The sequence below is a fragment of the Vanacampus margaritifer genome, chromosome 1 (genome assembly GCF_051991255.1).
Source record: "Vanacampus margaritifer isolate UIUO_Vmar chromosome 1, RoL_Vmar_1.0, whole genome shotgun sequence".
Lineage (NCBI taxonomy): Eukaryota > Metazoa > Chordata > Actinopteri > Syngnathiformes > Syngnathidae > Vanacampus > Vanacampus margaritifer.
The window spans coordinates 67,757,703-67,775,158 of record NC_135432.1 but is presented as its reverse complement, the minus strand read 5'-3'; the positions used below and the strand labels follow the sequence as shown (position 1 = coordinate 67,775,158).

At 46.6% G+C, this 17,456-nt stretch overlaps 2 protein-coding genes across 12 annotated transcripts; both read left to right on the top strand.

Moving 5' to 3' along the window:
* Nucleotides 1–76: 76 nt before the first annotated feature.
* On the top strand, nucleotides 77–8,685 carry LOC144051052 (uncharacterized). Of its 9 annotated transcripts, XM_077564832.1 has the most exons (21): nucleotides 77–1,698; nucleotides 2,209–2,283; nucleotides 2,371–2,454; nucleotides 2,531–2,581; nucleotides 2,664–2,774; nucleotides 3,004–3,096; nucleotides 3,441–3,485; nucleotides 3,548–3,610; nucleotides 3,758–3,820; nucleotides 3,900–3,962; nucleotides 4,333–4,395; nucleotides 4,472–4,525; nucleotides 4,734–4,796; nucleotides 4,872–4,946; nucleotides 5,037–5,099; nucleotides 6,415–6,477; nucleotides 6,558–6,620; nucleotides 7,613–7,675; nucleotides 7,741–7,791; nucleotides 7,869–7,997; nucleotides 8,152–8,685. In XM_077564832.1, the coding sequence occupies exons 1-21, from the start codon at nucleotides 1,080–1,082 to the stop codon at nucleotides 8,442–8,444; spliced, it is 2,247 nt and encodes a 748-aa protein (XP_077420958.1). In that variant the 5' UTR covers nucleotides 77–1,079; the 3' UTR covers nucleotides 8,445–8,685. The 9 variants fall into 9 exon arrangements, with proteins under 9 accessions (XP_077420958.1, XP_077420942.1, XP_077420966.1 ...); XM_077564816.1 differs by having other exon boundaries at nucleotides 4,872–5,099; XM_077564840.1 differs by lacking the exons at nucleotides 6,415–6,477; nucleotides 6,558–6,620.
* Nucleotides 8,686–9,441: 756 nt separating this feature from the next.
* srp54 (signal recognition particle 54) lies at nucleotides 9,442–16,860 on the top strand. Of its 3 annotated transcripts, none has more exons than XM_077564764.1 (17): nucleotides 9,442–9,593; nucleotides 10,158–10,218; nucleotides 10,751–10,880; nucleotides 11,725–11,816; nucleotides 11,929–12,013; nucleotides 12,105–12,209; nucleotides 12,283–12,349; nucleotides 12,715–12,772; nucleotides 12,925–13,075; nucleotides 13,154–13,302; nucleotides 13,993–14,093; nucleotides 14,157–14,243; nucleotides 14,328–14,401; nucleotides 14,468–14,576; nucleotides 15,852–16,065; nucleotides 16,143–16,238; nucleotides 16,521–16,860. In XM_077564764.1, exons 3-17 carry the CDS (start codon nucleotides 10,803–10,805, stop codon nucleotides 16,693–16,695), a joined length of 1,641 nt encoding a protein of 546 aa, XP_077420890.1. In that variant the 5' UTR covers nucleotides 9,442–9,593; nucleotides 10,158–10,218; nucleotides 10,751–10,802; the 3' UTR covers nucleotides 16,696–16,860. The 3 variants fall into 3 exon arrangements, with proteins under 3 accessions (XP_077420890.1, XP_077420880.1, XP_077420899.1); XM_077564754.1 differs by having other exon boundaries at nucleotides 10,158–10,222; XM_077564773.1 differs by having other exon boundaries at nucleotides 9,443–9,593; nucleotides 10,158–10,222; nucleotides 15,895–16,065.
* The last annotated feature ends 596 nt before the right edge of the window (nucleotides 16,861–17,456 follow it).

Genomic DNA, 17,456 nt, shown 5'->3' with positions numbered 1-17,456 from the left:
TTAATGAATTCATATTTCGGCGCCGTTATGGAGCAAAGTTGTAAGTCCTCAAATTACGGCGGAATTCCGTTCCTACACTGGCGAAGTAACCTGAATTTTGACGAGTCAGATTTCCCCGTTAAAGTCAATATTTACATCAAAATAATTTGTAGAGTAATTTTCCAAAACATATTTGCGCGACCCGGATGAGCCAGAACCAATATTTCCTGTTTCCACACGGACATTCATTGCTAACGGACGGCACAGCGGCGCTAATTCAAACTTCAAGACGGAAATCCGTCTCGCCGGCTTAATCTGAAAATACGACTGGCTCGTCGATAGCCCGAACACGCCCGGGCGGGGCAAGCCGTTGAAGCCACAGGGCGGCCATCTTGCTCCTCCCATCTCGCGAGCAGACTACTGTATAAACCATACGTTATACAGATTAGACCTATGCAGCTCGTAGACAGTTAGTATTGGGCCGGGCCGGGCTGGGCACTTTTTTTTAACAAGTAAAAAAAACAAAACAAAGATGAACAAGTGGATGTTAAGTGTTGCTTTGAAGACGCCTTTTTTCTGTTATTACTTCCTTAGACACCAATATTAGATTTGGCAGAAGCATGTTTTGTTGAAGTACAGTTATAATTCTTTAATAAAAAAAAAAGTACAATTTTCCTCCTGTAAACATAATTAAGATTATAATTTATACCAGTTAGTCTGTCTTGTGTGTTGTATAGTAATTGCACAGTATAGTCGTTCAGTGCTATAAGATTAGTAATAATGCAGTAGTATAGAATTTTTGTAATGTAGCAGTTTACTGGTATTGTAGTAGTAAAGTGGACACAGTGCAGTAATAGCTCAGTTGAATAGCGTCGTCATATATTGAAGTGTAATAACGTAGTAATAATAGTGTCGTCATAGTCCAGTGTCTCGTACGCGAGCGTAGTGGTGGTGATTGTAAAATGTAAGCCAGTAGATTAGCAGATTAGCATGTTAGCGATGTTTGGTATGCGCAGAAGCCTAATAGGTCACATGATCTCTAATCTGCTCACAAATATCACTTTGACGCACACTCACGCGACACCAGTGCATTGTGGGACATGTGGACGCCTTCCAAGGCCACTAAACCACACGACCGGCATCGTTGCTCCTGTGTGCGAAAGCGTGTCAGGTTGGTGCCGGTCCAAACGGTCACAATGAAGTTTTGTTGGGCTGCTGCGGTTTTGCTTCTGCTCGTCGGCCCGTCCAACGTCTTTGGTCTGCTTTCCACCCGGGAGCGGGAGCGCTCCTTCAGGACGAGGACCATGACGCAGGACTCATCTGCCCCCCCGGAACTGCCGGTGGTCTGGACCGAGCTGTTGGGGTTGAGGCAACTGGTGCTCAGTCTACAGGCAGCGGTGGTGGACCAGCGCCAGTCCCTCAGGACCTCCGAGAGCCGCCTGAGGGACGGGCAGGAGGCGGCGGAGAAACGGAGACAACAGCTGGACGCCATGCAGATGCAGATGGATGTGGACAGGACGCTGGTCCTCAGTTTGCAGGAAGCCGCGGCGGAGCAACGACGCGCCCTCCGGACTGCGGAGAACCGCCTGACGGACCGCGAGGAGGCGGCAGAAAAGCAGAGACAGCTTCTGGACTCACTGCAGGTCCAGGTGGAGACGGACAAGAAGACGTTGAGCCAAATCAATGCTGACCTTAAAAGGAGGGAGGAGCACAGACAAGGTCAGTACTCGTAGATGACTTCAGTGTCTACTTAGACCAGAGGCGGGAAAACTCGGTCCTCGAGTCCTGTGGGTTTTGGATGTTTCCCTTCTCCAACACACCTGAAGCTCATCGCTAAGACCTGCATAAGCCTGATAACGATCCTATTGATTGCAATCAGCTTGTGTTGGAAGAGGGGAAACCTCCAAGACCTGCAGGACTCTCCGGCCCTCGAGGACCGCGTTTTGACACCACTCCAATGGAGACTACGAGCCTTCCCGAAAAAACAAGCCAACGAGTAAGAGGTTTCATTGGGTTCAGTCTTGACAAAACCGTTTCTACGATGGTTTCCAGTTGTGGCGCTGATATAGACCGATATCAGCTGGCTTTGGTTGATTCCTGGCCAGCAGCCAGAAACCGCTGAAAGGCGGCGTTCTGACTGCTACGTGCCGATGTCGGTCTGTCTGTGGATCGCCGGCCAACGTTGCAGCATCTCTCAGGAAGGTAACAAATGTTGTGTTTGGTACTCAGAGGACGTGTGGAGGCTGCAGTCCAGACTGAACGCCTCTGAAAGTTCTGTGGAGGACTTGAAGAAGAAGACATCAGGTGAGCTCGAATCATCCGTCCCATCGCTCGCTCGCCGTGAAGGCGACGTCTCGCGAGCGGTTGCTAAGCGTGACAAATGATGTCCAGCCGTGGCCGGCGACTTTCCTTTCCTGAGGACGAGGCTGCGAGCCAGCGAGAGCGCTCTGGACCAGCTCAAAAGGAAGAGCTCAGGTGGGGCGCACAATTTCAGCCAATCAGAAAGCAGCCTCACAAATCTCATAACATCCGTTTGTTGGCGTGCTTACAGTTCTGGCGTCTCGACTTTGCCTGGTGGAAAATCTGAGGACAAAGAGCTCAGGTGCAAGTCACTTCCTGCTTGCTGTCAGCGGTTCAGCAGAAGCTTGTTCTCAGTTTTGTCTTTTTTTTTTTATTCTTTCCAGTGGAGGAGGCTGAAGTCCAAGGCCATCAGAACTCCAGCCGGGTTCACACGACCGCCTCGGCTGCAGACAAAGATGGCCAACGGTGGGAGCCAAAATCCCGTCTGGACTCAGGTGAGCGTAAAGACCATGTGAGTCTACTTAAACCGCTCGAATGTCCACCGAGACCACCTGAGTCCAGTTGCACAATGCGAGTCCGCTTTTACCAAGTGGGTTGAGTTCAAGTCCACGAGTCTAAATTAAGCATGTTGGTCTATTTAGACCACTTAGATCGTGTGAGACAACTTGGAGGTGTGTGAAGGTCTAAGGTCTTGATGATGGCGTCCACTCCCCCGTTTCTCAGATTCGTCACACCTGCACCAAAACATGAGCGCTCGACTTCTGCAGCTCGAGGGCGATGTGGCGACGGGTGAACGCCACCTACAGGACATCAGAGGTAACTGTGCATTGGAGGTCTCTGTAGGTTCGGAATCTTGACTCTGGTGGTCTTGACTCTGGAGTCCTCGCTTCTTAAGGTTTTATCGTAGAGGTCTTTTGGAATTCTGGATTCTGGAGGAATGGACTCTGGAGGTTTTGACCGTGGATGTCTTGAGTCTGAGGGTCTTGACTCAAAAGGCCTTAAGTTTAGAGGTTTTGAATCTGGAAGTTTAGATTCTGTACTTTGATGCTTGGACTCTGTCTTGATTGTTGCGAGCTAAACTGTGGAGGGTCTTGATGCGGGACGTCTTGGAGGGTTTGATTGTGGGGGTCAGGTCTCGGGTTTGGTGTTTTTGCTTTCAGTTGCTGTGGTGAACTCGCTGAATGACACGCAGACACAAAGTGAAGGTGAGCACACGATTCCTCTTGTGTACATGTGAGTGTGTCACTGAAATGGTTCCGGTCTACAGGGTTGAAGGTGCGACTGATTGTGGTGGAAAATTGTGTGGAGGATCTGTTGACTGACAAGTCAGGTGAGTTTCATAAAGGTTCTAGAAAGAGAACCTCAGGACAGTCTACAAGACCTGCCACTTTTGACTTGAGTCCTGTACTCTGAAGGTCTTGAGGTTCGAAACTCAAACATACTGTAAGCAGTTTTTGTCTGCTTCTCCATTTTTCAGCTAAATCAAGTCGACTTTCCAGCGTGGAAGCGCAACTCGCTAACGGCGCCAACACCACCACGGGTATGCTAACACGCTATTAGCCTGTTAGCACGCTAACATGTTAGCTCACAGCTGATTGGATGCAATGTGCCACTTGAAGCTCTAGAGGGCAGCGTGAGGATGGCCGAGGCTCGGCTGGAGAAGATGAAAGTTCTCGGCTCGGGTCAGTCTTCGTCGTCGTCTCGTCTCGACGTGAGCCGCGAGCACGACTGTCCACGTGTTCTCATTTTTTCACTCGTGTCGCTATCATGTCCTCCACGAGTTGTTATCATGTCGCTCACATACTCTCATTTTCACATTTCTCCTTTTCTTGTCGTGCCTTCGCAGACATTTTGTCATCAAGATATCACGTTATCATGTCTCTCATGTTATGTCACCGTCATGTTCTCATGTCACTCAATTTGTTGTTAGGTTTTTCTCGTGGGACTCGCTAATTTGGGTTGTTTTCATGCTCTCGTCATTCTCATCATTCTCGTCATTCTCATCATTCTCACGTGTCATTCATGTTTTTGTTGTTGACATTGCGTGTGTAGCATTGCAGGTCCGACTCAACGTCAGTGAGAAACTTCTGGATGAACTCAAGACTGAATGCGCAGGTGTGTGTGTGTGCGTATATATATATATGTGTGTGTGAAAAGATGAGATATGACAACTTGTCATGACGTCCTTCAGCCCAGACTTTACACCTTGACGACACGGAGTCACGACTGACGCAGAGCATTGCAGGTACGCTCACGTCACTCTCATGTTCTCAGGGCGCTCTCATGTTATCGTCAGTCTCATGACACGCTCATGACGTTTGCATGTTATTGTCATGTCACTGTCGGGCTCTCAGGGCGCTCTCATGTTGCCGCCGTGTCATTCTCATGTTCATATGTTATGTGGGTCATTTTGTCGTCATGTGACGCTCGTGTTGCGGACGTCGTGTGTGCAGCGTTGGATGTCCGACTGAACGTCAGCGGAAAACTTCACGAGCGAGTCCAGGCCGAATGTACAGGTGTGTGTGTGTGCGCGTTCGTGTGCGTTCGTGCGCGCACACACACAAGTAACACGAGTGTGTGACCGATATTAGGCGAGTTGTTGACGGTCACAGAAAGACTGAAGCTGACAGAAGGTCAAGTGGGAGATCTGTGGATGACGAACGCAGGTGATGACAACATGAGAATGTGCACGCGTCGTCGTCATCACCTGGTGACGGTTGTTGTTGTTGTTGTTGTTGTTTCATGCGTTCATCCAGCTCAGACAACACAACTTTCTAAGCTTCTCGACCGTCAGTCTGGAATGACGCGCGACACCGCAGGTACTTGCAACTCGTTCTCATGTCGCTCTCATGTCGTTCTCGTGTCGTTCTCGTGTCGTTCTCGTGTCGTTCTTATGTCGTTCTCATGTCGTTCTCATGTCGTTCTCATGTCGCTCTCATGTCGCTCTCATGTCGCTCTCATGTCACTCTCATGTCGCTCTCATGTCGCTCTCCTGTCGTTCTCATGTCGCTCTCATGTCGCTCTCATGTCGCTCTCATGTCGCTCTCATGTCGCTCTCATGTCGCTCTCCTGTCGTTCTCATGTCGTTCTCATGTCGCTCTCATGTCGCTCTCATGTCGCTCTCATGTCGTTCTCATGTCGCTCTCATGTCGTTCTCATGTCGCTCTCATGTCGCTCTCATGTCGCTCTCATGTGGCTCTCATGTCGCTCTCATGTCGCTCTCATGTAGCTCTCATGTCGCTCTCGTGTCGTTCTCGTGTCGTTCTCGTGTCGTTCTCGTGTCGTTCTCGTGTCGCTCTCATGACATTCTCATGTCGTTCTCATGTCGTTCTCATGTCGCTCTCATGTCGCTCTCATGTCGCTCTCATGTCGCTCTCCTGTCGTTCTCATGTCGTTCTCATGTCGCTCTCATGTCGCTCTCATGTCGTTCTCATGTCGCTCTCATGTCGCTCTCATGTTGCTCTCATGTGGCTCTCATGTCGCTCTCATGTGGCTCTCATGTCGCTCTCATGTCGCTCTCATGTCGTTCTCATGCCGTTCTCATGCCGTTCTCATGTCGTTCTCGTGTCGTTCTCGTGTCGCTCTCATGACATTCTCATGTCGTTCTCATGTCGTTCTCATGTCGCTCTCATGTCGCTCTCATGTCGTTCTCATGTCGCTCTCATGTCGCTCTCATGTCGCTCTCCTGTCGTTCTCATGTCGTTCTCATGTCGCTCTCATGTCGCTCTCATGTCGCTCTCATGTCGTTCTCATGTCGCTCTCATGTCGTTCTCATGTCGCTCTCATGTCGCTCTCATGTCGCTCTCATGTGGCTCTCATGTCGCTCTCATGTCGCTCTCATGTCGCTCTCATGTCGTTCTCATGCCGTTCTCATGTCGTTCTCATGTCGTTCTCATGTTGCTCTCATGTCGTTCTCATGTCGTTCTCATGTGCTCACACCGCTCATGCTTTCATGTCACGACTATTTCATGACGTCACTATCATGTTTTCATATCATCACAACACGACTTCACAACGTGGAGTCACCACTGATTGACAACATTCACAACTTTGCAGGTAAAGTCGCTCTCATGTCGTTCTTTTGTCCTCATCTGGTCACGTCTTTTTTCATTATCGGCTCGTGTGTGCGTGCAGCCTTGCAGGTTCGACTGAACGTCAGTGAAAAACTCGTGGAAGAGCTCAAGACCGAATGCGCCGGTCAGTGAGTGTGTGTGCGAGAGCTTGTTTGTGTGAGAGCATGAGAAATTGCGGCTCGTCATCGCGGTGACGTCTTTCAGCTCAGACAGCGCAACTTTCCCACGCCGAGACGCGACTGGCGCGCAACGTCCACAACGCTGAAGGTTCGTCACCCGCTTCCATCGTCAGCCTCGTCACGCTCGTTTTGCTCTCATGGGACGCGCGTGTCGTTCCTTTTGGACATTTAACGTTCGTCTTCTCTATGGAGGAGCAAAACTGACCAAATTAAAAAGAAAGAATTGAATGAATAAATGACTAAAAGTGAAAATAAAAACAGATATAAAAAAAATATGTAATTCAAAAAATAAGTAAGAAATATAAATGGAAATAAAAACAACAACAAAATCCATTCATAAAGAAATACAAGTAAAAATAAATACAAAAAATAAAAATACACTATTTTGTCCAACGTCACCACGACTTTTCCAGCAACTTGAGTCACAAGTTGTGACGACAGTGGACAAGATAGTCCAACCCAAGACACGCTTAGGACCGCCCCCTCATTTGAATAACATTTCATCCTGTTTATATACTGTATTTATTTATGGATTTATTTCCACATTTAATATTAGATTGATTAAAAATTTTGGAATCAGTTTGATTTATTTACATTTATATAAGTTTTTTCTATCCATTTTTATTTATTTATTTTTAATTTGGGCAGTTTTGGTCCTCCATAGTTCTCTAGTCACTCTCACGTTCCCACGTCGATCTCATGTCGATCTCATGTCGATCTCATGTCGATCTCATGTCGATCTCACGTCGATCTCACGTCGATCTCACGTCGATCTCACGTCGATCTCACGTCGATCTCACGTCGATCTCACGTCGATCTCACGTCGATCTCATGTTGATCTCATGTCGATCTCATGTCGATCTCATGTCGATCTCACGTCGATCTCACGTCGATCTCACGTCGATCTCACGTCGATCTCACGTCGATCTCACGTCGATCTCACGTCGATCTCACGTCGATCTCACGTCGATCTCACGTCGATCTCACGTCGATCTCACGTCGATCTCATGTCCCTCCTTTTGGTTTCATGTGGCTCAATCTGCGTTCATGTCATTCTCGTTGCTCATTTTGTCGTGTCAGTGTTGCTGGGGAGGTTAAACGCGAGCGAGCAGAAGATGATCGACTTGAAGGCGACAACTGAAGGTCATACAAGCGTGTGTGTGTGTGTGTGTGCTTGCGTTTGTCACAATGACGTTTTCCCTCCACAGAGTTGATGTTGCGGTTGCACGTTTTGGAGCAACGTCGCACGCAGACGTCAGGTCATAAATTTGTGCGCTTGGTTGTTCTCGCGTGGCGATGACGTCATTGATGACGTCATTGGCATTGTCGTCGGCAGGTGAGACCAAAGTGGCCTTCGCCGCCGCGCTCACCGACTCAGGATCCGTGGGACCTTTCGACCATGAGAGCACTTTGATCTTCTCCAAGGTTTTCACCAACGTTGGCCGAGCTTACGACGAGACTTCGGGTGAGCTTCGGTGACTCGCCGACGACGACGTTAACAATGATAATACCGATAACGATTACGAGGAGGATGAAGACGACTATGATGATCCTGGTGATGACGATGATTATGACAATGTCAACAATGTCACCGACGATCGGTCGGCCATTTTGCACAGGTGTGTTCCTGGCCCCCGTGGGCGGCGTTTACGTGTTCAGCTTCACGGCGGCCGACTTCCTGAAAGGCTACATGGGCGTCACCTTGTACCGCAACCAGCAGCCCATCGTCTCCAGCCTGGACCTCAACGACCACGGCGGCTACGCGTCGGCCACCAACGGCGCGCTCATCCCGCTGGAGGCGGGAGACCGCGTGCGCCTCAGCCTCCCTGCTAGCTACAGACTGTACGACGACACGCGCAGCTTTAGCGTCTTTAGCGGATTCCTGCTATTCCCGCTGGAGGACAAACAATAAACGTGTCTTTTTCTGCTCGGAAACAACATAACATGCTAACGCCCGTGCTAAGAATTTTAACTACGTGTAGCTGACATGCTAGCATATCTGCTATTATGCTGGCTAGCATCCATGTTATAATGCTAGCATCTATGTGAGCGTAATAGAAAATGTTCTACTCTGGAACAACGTGACGTGCTAACGCAATAGGAAACCTGTTTAGAATGAACAATGGGCCTCATTCATTAATAAATACATCAAAATGTTTAAATTCTTCATAGAAGTTGAGCGTATACTGTATGCCAAACCACCATCAGATTCACGACAGGTGTGCATCACAATGCGTTAGTATATCATTTTAAATGAGTTTGTGCCCGCAAGCTGCAATCACTTCAGCAAAGTTTCCGTTTGAGTGCCAGTGACAAATCAGTCATAACTTTATTCGTATTTATAAAGCTTTTAAAGCTTGCTAAACACATAAAACCACAGTACGATATAGTAATGTTATTTTTCAATTTTATTTATTTTTTGGTGCAAATTACTGTATGGCCAATGAAAATGCACAGAAGCCTTCAGAGGTGTAAAGTCAATTTCCAGATTTTCAGTCGTCACCAAGACATAAAAAAAATACAGTTATATGCAGTACACATTTTGTTTTACAATACTCAATATTTATAGTTTCATATGTACCTGTGGATGAAATGGTGAAGATTAAAAATGGTAAAAATGTACGCGAGCGGTGCGAAGCGCGCCAGATCCACTGCAAAGGTAGTGAGGGAGTCCTATGGATTAAAAAAAAAAAGTCATACTGTACAACTTATTGTTTGTATGGGGACCTGAGGATGCAATACAGACTCGCACAGTTCAAATCGCAGCGAGTGCACTCATTAACAAATTGCAGGGGTCCAACTCTATTTCTTTTTTGCGATTGTCAGGCTGTCAAGTTTTCAGTGAGAAAAATAACAAGAGTGTAGTCACACCGTGGCAACGTAAGATGGCTACCAACTGTGGTCGACAGGTGGCGACGCGGGAACGTTGGCGCGTGCGTGCGCAACGAAGAGGAAGGAAGAAGAAGACGCTAACTTCCGGTCGAGTCCACCGATGACGAGACGACTGAGCTAGCAGCTGTGACGAAGACACAAACAAAGTCGGCGAGTGGAATCGGTCCAGGTGGGATTTGTCAACGTTATGTTGTGTTTTTGTGTGTATTTATTCACTTGGGCTGTGTTCACCTGGACTGCCGAGCGCGCGATACGCGAGCTAACTGCTAACGTTAGCATTGATAAGCTGCGTTCGTGTGTCGACGGACGTGTCAATCAGCCGCTGCCCGATTGATCATTTTCATCGCTTGTCAGACTGTCAAGTGTCAGTTTCAAGTACAATTTCAAATTTGTAACTTATGACGTCAAATGTCGGAGTGATCATTACATCAGTCGACTTTTTTGGAATAGTCCGTGAACGCACCAGTCTGTGGTTGTTTACCGCCCCTTCATGTTAATTGAATACGCGACAACTCAACCTGCTGTGGAGATGTGCATTTTATTCTCTGTTTTGCAAATGGAGACAACCTCTTGCATGTTTCTCAAGTTCCGGGATTCTTGTAAGATGAAATATTGACACTTTTAGGCACACACAGTTGGCAGCACGTGACAAACTGCAGCTGTTGTTGTTCCTCGCATTCCATCCATCTCTATTTGATGGGCCATAATGACTATTTCCTGTTGTCGTGTACAGGAAGCGTTGGTGCCCTCATCTTGTCAGCTGAGCCGCTCAGTCGAGCTTCCCTGGCCCACCCGTACGTGAGTATCGTCTCGTATCCATCACGCTATGCAAGATCTCTGTACGTCATCTATTGACAATTTGTAACCGCCCTTTCATTTTGGGGGTGAAATGGACCCACTTCAAAGTTTATATAGGTATGCTGTAGTGAAAAGTAAAAAAACAAGAAACATTTGTGACCAGCATTTTATGTGACCCTCCCCCCCCCCTTTTTTTATTTTAAAATGGGGCAATTTTACCCACAAAGTAAGCGGGTGTCAGTGTGTCTATATAAATACTGTAAATATATAATTAAAAAAAGAATAGGCTAACAAAACAACTCTAATGCAAAATTACTAGTATTTTTTTTTCCTTTCAGTTTGACCCGCCAAATATGAGGGTGTCTATTTGATCCATTTGGTCAAAACCCATTTTATAATTTATTTACTATAATCTAGTAAATATGTAATATAATAAAGACTATAAAATATATATATTTTTAAATGCGGCCTTCATAATTCCCCCCCACAACAAATCAATGTGTGTGTGTGTGTGTGTTTCCTGAGCAGAGGCGGCAGCGTGTAAAGTGGAGGGTGCGTTCGCGCAGCATCACACGTCATTATGGTGCTCGCCGATCTGGGCCGCAAGATCACGTCGGCGCTGAGGTCGCTCAGCAACGCCACCATCATCAATGAAGAGGTAGCGCGCGCACCAACACGCCCACGCCACTTGATGACTGTGTTTCCAAAGCGCACTAAATTTAGTGACACAGTTTGTCGGGTCCCCCAAAATTGGACATGATTTTCATCTTGTTGGCTACAAACAACAAGACAATGGATTTGAAATGGAACCACCAACTTGCAGAAATCCAGCTTTAATTTCCATGCTAATCATTTATTTGTCTTAATATTTTTTACATGTTTAACTCATTTGCTCCCAAAAACTTACATATGAATATGTTCTATTTTAAAAAATGTTATATATTTATACCTTTTTATGTTTTTTAATGCTAGAGCATCAGCATACAGAAGGCTTTGATGCAAATGCAAAGAATGGTTGAAGAAGTAGTTATTAAAAAAAATGTCCAGCAGGTGATAGCAGAGCAAAAAGAGATCAACCAGGGCCATGTTGAAAAAAAAGCTCATTTACCCCCAGTTCTAAACAGGTTTGTGAATGATGATGAAATTTAGCTATATTCTAATGCTAATTGCTGCAAAACGGAAAAAGATAGGAATATACTTTTTTTCCTGATGAAAGAAGAGCCTCTAATCTTTCTTTTGGTAGGTTCCACCGGACACAATATTCTGTGGTCCTTGCAAAATCAGTCCAAATCCAGTAAAAGAGCGATCCATTGTAAAAAGATTCGATAAGCCTGAAATGAAATCAGAAAGTCTGCTTGCTTTCATTTCAAATCCGTTGCGGTGGCGTTTAGCGAGCGGCGCGATTGACTGCACGTCGTCCACGAGAGCAGGATCCTTCGCCAGTCAGCCGATTGTTGATGATCAATTCCAACCGCTGCCTTTCTCGCCTTTCCTCCCGCCAGGTCCTGAACTCCATGTTGAAGGAGGTTTGCGCCGCCCTGCTGGAGGCCGACGTCAACATCAAGCTGGTCAAGCAGCTGCGAGAGAACGTCAAGTCCGTTTTTTTCTCTCTCTCTCTTTAGCAGCCGCCTTCCTGACGTGCACCGCTTACACAAAAATGCAAACGTCCTTTTTGACGTTTGACACTTTGGTTGTTGTCGGTGCAGAGCCGCCATCGACCTCGAGGAGATGGCGTCGGGTCTGAACAAGAGGAGGATGATCCAGCACGCCGTCTTCAAGGAGCTGGTCAAGGTCAGAATGAAATGAAAAATAATAATAATAAGAGGAGGAGATGATGGAAGAAGCCGTGTGGAGCTTTTGTTGTTGTTGTTGTCGCCGGCAGCTGGTGGATCCCGGCGTGAAGGCGTGGACGCCCTCCAAAGGCAAGAACAACGTCATCATGTTTGTCGGCCTGCAGGGCAGCGGCAAGACCACGACTTGCTCCAAGGTCGCGCAGCACTCGATTGGCACGGACAATAATTGCGACCAATCCAGACTGATTGTCGACGTCTGCTTTGCAGCTGGCGTATTATTACCAGAGAAAAGGATGGAAGACGTGCCTCATTTGTGCCGACACCTTCAGAGCCGGTAAACGCCACGTGCTGCAGGGTGGATTTTTTTTTTTTCACAGATGCGCATTCTGAGGTTTTGTAGGGAAAAAATCTGATAATTGATTTAAAAAAATATATATGTAAAAGGAATGACTTATTTTTGGGGGCCGTAAAACTAAGGTCTGAATTCGATTTGACTCTTAACAATTCTTTGTCCTTATTTTGTTTTAACTTATGCAAATGAGAAGAATTGTCAAGTACAAAACATGTAGAAAAATATCAACTAACATTCTTCTGCGCGACATTTATGTTTGATCGGCAGATGTTCAAGCATTTTTGATTTTGTTGAAAAAGACTAACATGGCTCAATCAAATGGATGAATCGTTCTCTCTGGTCTGCAGGCGCTTTCGATCAGCTCAAACAGAACGCCACCAAGGCCAGAATACCTTTCTACGGCAGGTGAGTCTCCGAGAAGCGTTGGGGTTCTCGCCGTGTACGGGAATCCCGCACATTTTTCAAATTGACTTCTTCCCGCCTCTTATTTTTTCGTAATTGGTGTCAAGGAAGTACTGTATGTTGGAAGTCACACTGACACGTGCCGTTGCGTTCAGTTACACAGAAATGGATCCGGTGGTGATCGCGGCGGAGGGCGTGGAGAAGTTCAAAGGCGAGAACTTTGAGATCATCATCGTGGACACGAGCGGACGCCACAAACAGGAAGACTCGCTGTTCGAGGAGATGCTGCAAGTCTCCAACGCCGTGGTGAGTGCGCCGAACGCGCCGCCGCGCTCCTCGTCCGCCCCACCCCGAACCGTCAGTCATCCCCGTTGGTCTCCGTAGCAACCCGACAACATCGTCTACGTGATGGACGCGTCCATCGGTCAGGCCTGCGAGTCTCAGGCGAAAGCCTTCAAGGACAAAGTGGACGTGGCGTCGGTCATCGTCACCAAGCTGGACGGACACGCCAAAGGAGGCGGAGCTCTGAGCGCGTAAGCGGCTGCTGGTCGAAGACAAAAATAAATGCAATCTCCCAAGTATATCGAAGGAGTATGAGCTACCCTTGAAGGTCTAAAGTGCAAAACATGCCTCTAAAACCTAAGGGGGACTTTCGCGTCGCGTTGCTCTCCCGGCTTAAAATGGCGAAGAGCGCTGGAACGTTCCTGCCTCGAACCCTAGAAACGCGCTCCCGGGTTAAAAAGCATTCAATATCATCATGCTTTATTTTACATCCAATGTTGTGCAGAGGAACTGTAACGCAATTTAGCAATCATAAAATGTGATCATCAATTAACAAAATGGCGTACGGTCCATGAGTTGCTTCATGTTCTGAATTGGACAAGAAAAATGTGCTGTTTCTGTCACCAATGTACAACATGTAACATTAATGCCAACTAGTGCCAGAAGTGACCTCAACACAAATATGTCATTCAAGGTTTAGTTAAACTGTTGAACACACGCTTTAAATCACTTTAGGAATTGCTTACTATAAAAGGACTGTCTTTGAACAAAAAGATGGAGAGAGACACTTTTGTATTTGGTAACAATATTTGTCCACAAGCGTATGAAAAATTTAAATGTATCTTATTGCTCAGATTGAACTTGATTAATTAGGATTACAAATCGTAGTCTGGCAGCTTTAATATGTGGTATAAACGCTCCGCTTGTTTGCCGTGCGTCAGGGTGGCGGCGACCCGCAGTCCCATCATCTTCATCGGCACGGGCGAGCACATCGACGACTTCGAACCCTTCAAGACGCAGCCGTTTGTCAGCAAACTGCTGGGTAAGCCGTCGCGTCGCCACCTTGCGTTCCCGCCGTGACCGCGCACGTCCCTCTTCCCGTCAGGCATGGGCGACATCGAGGGTCTGATCGACAGAGTCAACGAGCTCAAGCTGGACGACAACGAGGAGCTGATCGACAAGCTCAAACACGGTGAGGCGGCGCGGCGGCGCGTTTTGCCTTCAGGTACGTCCTCCCGCTGCGTTGTGGGTTTGACGTGCGTCTTCTGACCCGCAGGCCAGTTCACGCTCAGAGACATGTACGAACAGTTCCAGAACATCATGAAGATGGGACCCTTTGGACAGATCATGGTAAGCCCCGCCCCTCACAGGACCATCCAACGCCATTTTGAGCGCCAACTCAATGTGTGTGCGTAGGGCATGATTCCGGGCTTCGGAACCGACTTCATGAGTAAAGGCAACGAGCAGGAATCCATGGCCAGACTGAAGAAACTCATGACCATCATGGACAGCATGAACGACCAAGGTGACTTTTCGCCAAAGATCACGTGATGCACCCTGAAACTTTGATTGGCTGTCGCGACGCTGTTCATACGCAAACTAGTGGCAGATGACACAAAAGCAACGAAAAATGTCAACGTGGTCAACATATCAAGAAAGTTGCTGGCTGTCAACAACCAATACAAAATAGTTGCAGATGTTGAAAATTGTTGCAGAAAGATAACTAATTTGCTCCAAAAAGCGTGTAAATACGTTCTATTTTACGTCTCCCAAAGACGTATTTATACGTTAAAAAATAATATATATATATATATATATATTTTTAATACTCAGCATACAGAAGTTTTTGATGCCTGCAAAGAACAGTTGAAGAAACAGCCAGCATGTGGCAGCAGAGCAAAAGAGATCAACCAGGGGCCATGTTAAAAAAAAAAAAAAAAGCTCATTTACTCACAATTCTAAACAGATTTGTGAATAACGCTGAAACTTAGCTATATTCTAATGCTAATTGCTGCAAAATGGAAACAGATAGAAATATACTTTTTTTTCCTGATAAGCGAAGAGACTCTAATCTTTCTTTTGGTAGCTTCCATGTTTTGATAGCAATAGAACGCAATATTCTGTGGGCCTTACAAAATCAGTCAAAATCAAGTCAAACAGCTGGGAGTGAAGGCGATTGCTTCGGTGAAAATGGCTGAGCGTGAATGACTTAACAACTGATGAAAACTTGTTGTGGAACTTTTGAAAATGTGTTGCAGATGGTCAAAGTAATGGTCAAGTAATCAAATGAAAATCTGGTAGTTGTGATCGGTCAACAGCAAGAGAATGAAAACCTAGAAAAAGGATTATTGTACATTTACAACAGATATAAAATTTGTGATTAATCGTAAGTTAACTATTGAAGTCATGCAGTTAATTACCATTAAAAATTTTAATTGCCTGACACGATAAAAAAAAAAGATGATTAAAAAGGAGGGTCGTCAGGCGATTAAAAATTTTAATCGTAATTAATCGCATGACTTCACTAGTTAACTCACTATTAATCACAAATTTTGTATCTGTTCTAAATGTACAATAAAAAAAAATTCTAGGTTTTCATGCTCGTTAACAAAAGTGGAAAAAATGTTAAACTAATAGAAATAGTTCAAATGAATTTTTGACGTCTATAGCCGTCAATGGCAGTGAATGAGTTGAAAATTGCTTAAAATCGTAATTGTCCTGAATGAGGGAAAAACATTGGGATTTAATTTTTGGGCCGTATGCCCCAGCCCGACCAACATCTAATGACAACTAGTTTCAGGCTGCCAGCCCGACTGCCCGACTGACCGACTGTTTGCGTGTAGAGTTGGACAGCAAGGACGGCGCCAAACTGTTCAGCAAGCAGACCAACCGAATCCAGCGCGTGGCTCGCGGGGCGGGCGTGGCCACCCGGGACGTCCAAGAACTTCTCACCCAGTACACCAAGTTTGCTCAGATGGTCAAGAAGATGGGCGGCATCAAAGGCCTGTTCAAAGGTGACGCGGCGCTCGCTGACGCGGCGGCAAACGCACGCGCGTGCCTCCTGACGCGTGTCCCTTTTGTGCGTCTTCAGGAGGAGACATGTCCAAGAACGTCAACCCGTCGCAGATGGCCAAACTCAACCAGCAGATGGCCAAGATGATGGACCCGCGTGTGCTTCACCACATGGGTAACGAACGCTCCAATCGAACCGCAGCGATGAACTCGTTTGCTGCCGCTGCCAAATATAGTCAACAAAGACGTTTTTCGCATGTGGTCAGAAAAAAAATCTCTGTTCGCTGCTTATAGTCACAGAACACTAAAATGGCCGCCGGTCAATGAGTTGAGTGGCCACTTTTCAGATTTGATTTGGAAGAAATCCCAAATGGACTTGATTTGCGCGACTCCAGCATCTGAAACACACTTTGTGACTTTGTGACTTTGTGACTTTGTGGCGTTTGCGTGTTCGCAGGCGGCATGCAAGGCCTGCAGTCGATGATGCGGCAGTTCCAACAGGGGGCGGCGGGGAACATGAAAGGCATGATGGGATTCAACAACATGTGAGCGCCACGGACGCCGCCGGCCGCAGCGTGAGCTTCCTCCGGAGGGTTGGAGATCGCTTTTTTTTTTTTTTTGTATTCCGATGAAGATGCTGCATCCTGATTGGACGAGACTGGACAATGGGCGTGGCAAACACACAAAACGTTTCTACTGGGCCATTTTTAAGGATGTGCAATGGCAGGTGATGAGCTGAGTGATGTCATCTCCTGTGAAACTTTTCAGAATGAAATACAGAACATTCTCATATTGGCTCTTCTTTTGTTTGTGTCGGATTCTTTCGATTGGATTAGTCATGATGTCGTTTTCTCGCCCGGCTCAAAAATCTTTGTAATAACCTTAAAAATAAGAAAAGTGAAATTTACAACCAGTTTGACTTTGGTGATGAAATCTTCAATCGACCTTAATGCCAAGTAACGATGTTGAGGTGAATTCAGGAGCTCCATTTAGGTCAAATTGGTCACCATCTTAATAATAATAATAATAATGCATGGGATTTAAATAGCGCCACTCAAAGACGCTTTACAAGGGAACGGATACATTAATCATGCACTCGCACGTTCACACTGTGGTGTCCTGAAGTAGCCACAGCTGAAGGAAGGAAGCGTGGCTGCCAGTGTGTGCCTACGGCCCCTCCCACCACCAAATATTCGCACCTTCCATACACCAAAGTGTGAGTGGCACTGGAGGCCATGAGTGTCAAGTGTCTTGGCTTGCGGCATCCTGGTGAGAAGAAGTTCCTCCTGACAGCAACGTCTTCCGGCAACACGATGGGACACATCTCAAATTCAGCGCAGGACACATTTTGGAGCGAAGTTCAGCATTTGACGGGAAACTTGAAAAACAAAAG

Bases quoted from the DNA above. Each gene is read 5' to 3' on its own strand.
- LOC144051052 (XM_077564816.1), top strand. From the start codon at position 1,080: ATGTGGACGCCTTCCAAGGCCACTAAACCACACGACCGGCATCGTTGC. The intron at 2,284-2,370 runs GTGAGCTCGAAT...AATGATGTCCAG, and splicing joins CTTGAAGAAGAAGACATCAG to CCGTGGCCGGCGACTTTCCT. The intron at 2,775-3,003 runs GTGAGCGTAAAG...CCCGTTTCTCAG, and splicing joins AAAATCCCGTCTGGACTCAG to ATTCGTCACACCTGCACCAA.
- srp54 (XM_077564764.1), top strand. From the start codon at position 10,803: ATGGTGCTCGCCGATCTGGGCCGCAAGATCACGTCGGCGCTGAGGTCG. The intron at 10,881-11,724 runs GTAGCGCGCGCA...TCCTCCCGCCAG, and splicing joins CCACCATCATCAATGAAGAG to GTCCTGAACTCCATGTTGAA. The intron at 12,773-12,924 runs GTGAGTCTCCGA...CGTTGCGTTCAG, and splicing joins AGAATACCTTTCTACGGCAG to TTACACAGAAATGGATCCGG.